The sequence below is a fragment of the Camponotus floridanus genome, unplaced genomic scaffold (genome assembly GCF_003227725.1).
Source record: "Camponotus floridanus strain SB8 unplaced genomic scaffold, Cflo_v7.5 scaffold46, whole genome shotgun sequence".
In the NCBI taxonomy this organism is placed as follows: domain Eukaryota; kingdom Metazoa; phylum Arthropoda; class Insecta; order Hymenoptera; family Formicidae; genus Camponotus; species Camponotus floridanus.
In genome coordinates, this window is record NW_020229614.1 from 1219160 (window position 1) to 1224682 (window position 5523).

General features: G+C 36.4%; 1 protein-coding gene across 1 annotated transcript; it reads left to right on the forward strand.

Moving 5' to 3' along the window:
• Positions 1-1457: 1457 nt before the first annotated feature.
• On the forward strand, positions 1458-3307 carry LOC105254470 (potassium/sodium hyperpolarization-activated cyclic nucleotide-gated channel 1). Its single transcript, XM_020028504.2, has 3 exons — positions 1458-1690; positions 1849-2013; positions 2116-3307. Exons 1-3 carry the CDS (start codon positions 1458-1460, stop codon positions 3305-3307), a joined length of 1590 nt encoding a protein of 529 aa, XP_019884063.2.
• The last annotated feature ends 2216 nt before the right edge of the window (positions 3308-5523 follow it).

Sequence of the window (5523 nt, forward strand, 5' to 3'; positions counted from 1 at the left end):
ATACTTTTATTCGTGTATAGAAAGCGAATAAAATTGTCCATAAAATCTCGTCGTTACATCTCGTCGAGAATTCAACGCATGAAATATATACCAGAAGGTTGTCTTTATATGCGGTGCACGCAAAGGTCTGAGCCCTCATAAAGCCGACTTGTATAAAGTGTTACTTAAATGTACCGTGAACAGATCATCCATCCTGCGAAAGCGATCCGCGATCTCCGTTTTGGAAGATACTTCACCATGATAATCCGGTCTTGTGGAGGGATCGATGAACATATCCAACAAAAAACTCAATATGGTAAAAACAAACATGTACTATTTCGCTTTATATAATAATATTTATTATATTAACACTATATATAATAAAGAAATATTATACTATTATATATATTGTCCATTTATAACTTGTTGAAAAAAAAACATTTCGCTCTCGCATATAACTAGTTCAATATTTTTATATTTCATGGAAACTACCTGTCAGTTGCACTAAAAATAAACTGACCATACTAAAATTCACCGGTTGTGATCTATACGACTCGCAAATCATACTGGCAATTATTCACGTCTCTATGAATTAAAACGTATAAAAATATGATGCATTTTGGATAGTATCAATCTTGAAATAAACACGCAAATTAGTAAATGCATTTATGTAAATTACAAGTGATTTCTTCACAAATGGCTTCAATAATGTCATTTAGATCAATAATGTCTCAATGTCATTTAGACTTAACTTTTCAAATTTAGTCGACTTTAATAAATTATGACAATCAAAAATTTTTATATATACATACATATATGTATAATTTTACAAATCTTTTATACAAAACATATATAATAGTTTAGTAAAATTAGTCTAACTTGATAAAATATCAAAAATAATATGCTTATATATCTATGTTTAAAAAATTGAAACAATATGATATTTAAATTAATTAAAAATATATTGCCAACATTTAGAAATTTCTTCATTATCAATATAATTAATCAGAAATAGAGTGCTGTCATCGTAAGGCAAAAAGCTACACAACAAGCACAAATAACAAAATCGATCAAATGTTACCAGCAGACATTCTATTACATATCTCTGTTTCATTCAACAGAAATTATTAAGTACGGATAATCTTACCATTTACAGATTAAAACGAACATCTTTCCCCATTCGGACAGTTTCTCTTTCAGAGTTTCTGGCCGATATTGTATCGTACGAGAGACTGAAAGAAAACCAGAACCAGGGTCTGATCATCCATCAGCATAAAACTATGTACCGACTGCGTTCTCCATGAATCCGGCATGAAAGAGCACCGACTTCTCTTGCATTCAAAGAGATGCCGCCGGTGCAAGCGATGTACGCTTGTCAAACGTACTTATAATGACATTTCTATAATTAGAAATGTATATTTAGTAAATTCATTCTTTTTTTGCATTGCCTTCAATTTCCATTACGTAAAGATTCCACGATGCTTCGTGTGGAACATGAATGTGAGCTCGAAGACACACACGAAGATGTACTCTTTCTTCCCGATCGCAATTTCTTCCAAAAAGTCCTTGATGCTTTGCGTTATTTGTTAATGGCATCAGACAAAAATCCAGGCGCTCGCAAATATTTACGCAGTAGAGCTTCCATAGTTTGGGAAAAACGACGGCATTTGCGTAATTATAAATATATTCTCCATCCATTCAGTATGTTTAGGTATCTTTATATATATGTTTTATTAAAACAAATTTTTCTCTATAATATGGCTAATATATATATATATATATATATATATATATATATATATATATATTTATGTAATATATATTCTCTCGAATAAAATGTTAAATTAAATCAAATTTTTTCTAATATAGACTTTGCTGGGATATCATAATGATTTTAACGATAACGTGTTTACTACTGACTGTTCCGTATTACGCTGCCTTCGAAATAAACAAGCGTTCGCATAATTGGACAATTTTCAAAAATTTCCTGCTTTTTCTTTGTTGCCTGGATATAAATATTAATTTTATGACAGGGTAAATATAATTTAATTAATAAATATAAATAATCTGAATTTAATTTAATGCGTATCGATTTTTCTACAAATTAAAAATTAAGAATTTTTCGTTATTGGACAGATATTTTGACACGATGTATCACATTGTTGTGATGGAACCGAAAAAGATAATGAAGAGATACATGAAACACGGCATCTTTTTTTTGGATTTGCTGGGCTCTTTTCCAACTGATATCGCATTCGTTAAGATATGGCAAGAGTATGCAGTTACACGCGAGTTGACGTCTCTAATGTGTGGATTTCGCGTTTTCTCTCTCGCTTCTTACATGAATAAGATTGTCGACGAGTATAATGTTTCATTAGCCCTCTACGAGGTCTACATCATGATATTTTGGCTGATAATAGCGTTCCAATGGCAGTCTTGCTTTTACTGGCTGGTGCCAATAGCGACGACTTCTATGTCTTTACCGGAGCGTCCCGATAGCGACTTCTGGATACACGAGTTCGATCTTTGGGAAGAACCTAAATCTCGACAATATCTATCCAGTCTCTTACGCGCTTTCACCGTTTTCCTCTCGTCGGGCTTCTTACACAGAAAGCCGAAAAACGAAGCGGATCTCACGCTAAAGATAATCTTACAAATATTGGGAAGTTTAACTATTTGGATCTTGATAGTTCGCGTGAGGCAACTTTATAAGGGTGCCAATAGCTCTAAGATCAAGTATCAAGACATCATGGCACAGCTCAAACAACACATGAAGCATCGGCAACTGCCACATGCGACTCAACATCGTATCATAACCTACTATGAGTTTTGCTTTCAACAACGCTATTTTCGCGAAACCGAGATCCTCAATACCCTATCCATATATATGCGCCAAGAGATCAGCATGCACGCCTGCCGCAAACTTGTGGAAAATGTTGCGTTCTTCAACAATCTGCCGCTTTCGTTACTGGCGCGCATCGTCGCTCTATTAAAATCTGAGATATTTCTGACAAACGACGTGATTGTACGGGCCAATCAGCCGGGTGATTGCATGTATTTTATCGCTAGCGGTACAGTGGCGATTTATACAAGTACCGGGAAGGAGATATGTCACTTGGAGGATGGCGCATATTTTGGGGAAATCGCCCTAATTATGCCTGACGAGCGAAGAGTGGCTAGTGTCGTCGCTATTGAAATATGTGAATTGTATCGTTTAGATCGAGCTGATTTTGCCAGAACGATTCATCCGTATCCTATGCTATGGGAACAAATCAAGAAAATAGCCGTCAAGAGACACGAAAGGACAACAATACTCAATACACAGTAAATATATATTGTACAAGTAAATATATATTGCACAAGTGTGAATATATATTGCATAAGTTATTTTACTCGGAAATATTATTTTTACAAGATGCGCTTATTTTTTTAAACAAGTGAATATATATTGCATAAGTTATTTTACTCGGAAATATTATTTTTACAAGATGCGCTTATTTTTTTTTTTAAATGGCATAAAATTTAAATTTTTGTACAATTTAAAATTACGATGTCAGATTATTGCTTTTAACATTGGTACTTCTTTAATTATTAAAACCAATATTTGTCTAATGACGCACTATATCGGGAGTAAATAACATTGAAAATTGCTCTGTGATCGTTATAATTATACTATTAAATTGTAATTGAACGCCGAACGTATTATTGAAACAATTGATCAAGCGATAAATTAAAAAAAAAACTCGATTATTTATCCTTGCAACGTAGCATTAGGATACCGGATTTATCGATGAGATCATACTTCGGAACAATGCGTTCGCAATTCGTGCCTCATCCATAGTTGTTTAACAGATATAATGTGTTCTAAACTTACTGCAGCGCACTAATGTCAGGTTACAAGGACTGCCGTTGTTAGTATTAAAAGAATTGTTAATGATCGTTGACGATAATAGCGGAAAATTGTTAAAGAACCGATAAATTTCAAGACTCCGATAACTGTTTCTCGTAACCCAACATTAGGGCAGATTTATTACCCTGGACGTGGATCAAGAAGATCGCGATCGTGCGCCGCGGAAGACTACAATTTTCAATGTACTGTAGATCATCGGTAATATCATGTAGCAAGAAGAGAATACGTGATCACTTCTCTTAAGATGAATTCGCGATAATTACAGTTTAGCGTCGCGCATCGCGTTCGGTACTCGGGCTTGTTGTTTTGCGAACGTCAAAAATCAAATCCATTCGAAATGCATCGCGCGTATCAAATATATCGAGCTATGAATCGGCAAGTGGAACACTTAATGTAATGAAACGAGAAACGGAAGGACGTTTCCCTTTGCTTTGTGGTTGTGCGTCGATGTGCAACTAGCTCGCGCTATTAATACTTATCGGGATCTGGGATCATTATCTTTAACGCTGGTTGTAAGATCCGTAGTTGATTGTAGTCAATGTCCCGAGATATTACATTAAGAATAGGCGTGTAACGAGAGAAGGTCTGATTTACTTGACGATGCGTGCTTATCTAAGAAATTCGCGTCGAGTTAGTCCGACCGGTTCTACCTGAATATCTCCATGACACGATGCAATGATACGTTATCCGTTATTAATGAATGCAGTTTTCACGATAATTGTTTTTTGTGGTTCCAGGACGGACTTGTTCTTTCATCGGACGAAGAATTTCTAAGCCGGAAAACTTGGATGGTATGCGTAAATAATGGTATGCATACAGGCGTAAAAAAGAGGAATGTCATCGGAATTTTTTATTAAACGGTAGCGCGATAACAAGTTTGTCCCGCGATGATATATCTCGCTTCTCTGTTATTAAATGCGACGAATATGTATTTTGATTATCCAGCGTTTGCAAAAAGCGACATAAATTACCGCAAAAGAGAGGAATAAATTCTGACGGTCGCGTATCGTCATAGTAGTAAAAACAAAACAAAGCGTGGAAATTGCGGACGCGCAAAGTGTCCAGTAAACATACATTAATTATTTTTTCAAGAGAGACAAAAAATACGGTGAGTATATCAAGAAAGACCGATAGCTTAATTATGCGCAAACTTAACGACAAGTTATATTACCATTGCATTAAATCGATTGGCAATTTGTGCGAAATGAAATTAATGTAAATAACTAATCGATAAGCCGGGCTATCAGATTTATCGTGTCAATCTCTGATGATTTTTTTCTAACGAAAAGAGGGGGGGGGGAGAATTGCACCGCTAGATAAAACTAATTAATATACGCAAGAATGATTATAGGCCGTCGACCGCGCAGAAATTCACGCCTCGCCCGATCTCACCGTGGAAACGACTCGGGGGGCGACGTTATCCGACCGCGGCGGGTGCGGCGAGCCGCCCATTCGACGAGAAACAATGGTTTGTGCGCATCGACGCATGGGCAGAGAGAACGCCGATGACAATGAAACGTTTAGGAGGGCTGGCCATTGTAATAGGCCGACGATGCGCCTGCTTGGTAGCTTCCAAGCGGTAGCGTACACGCACCGGCGTATCCCTACCGCCGCGCGCGCACCGGCTTCGGGTA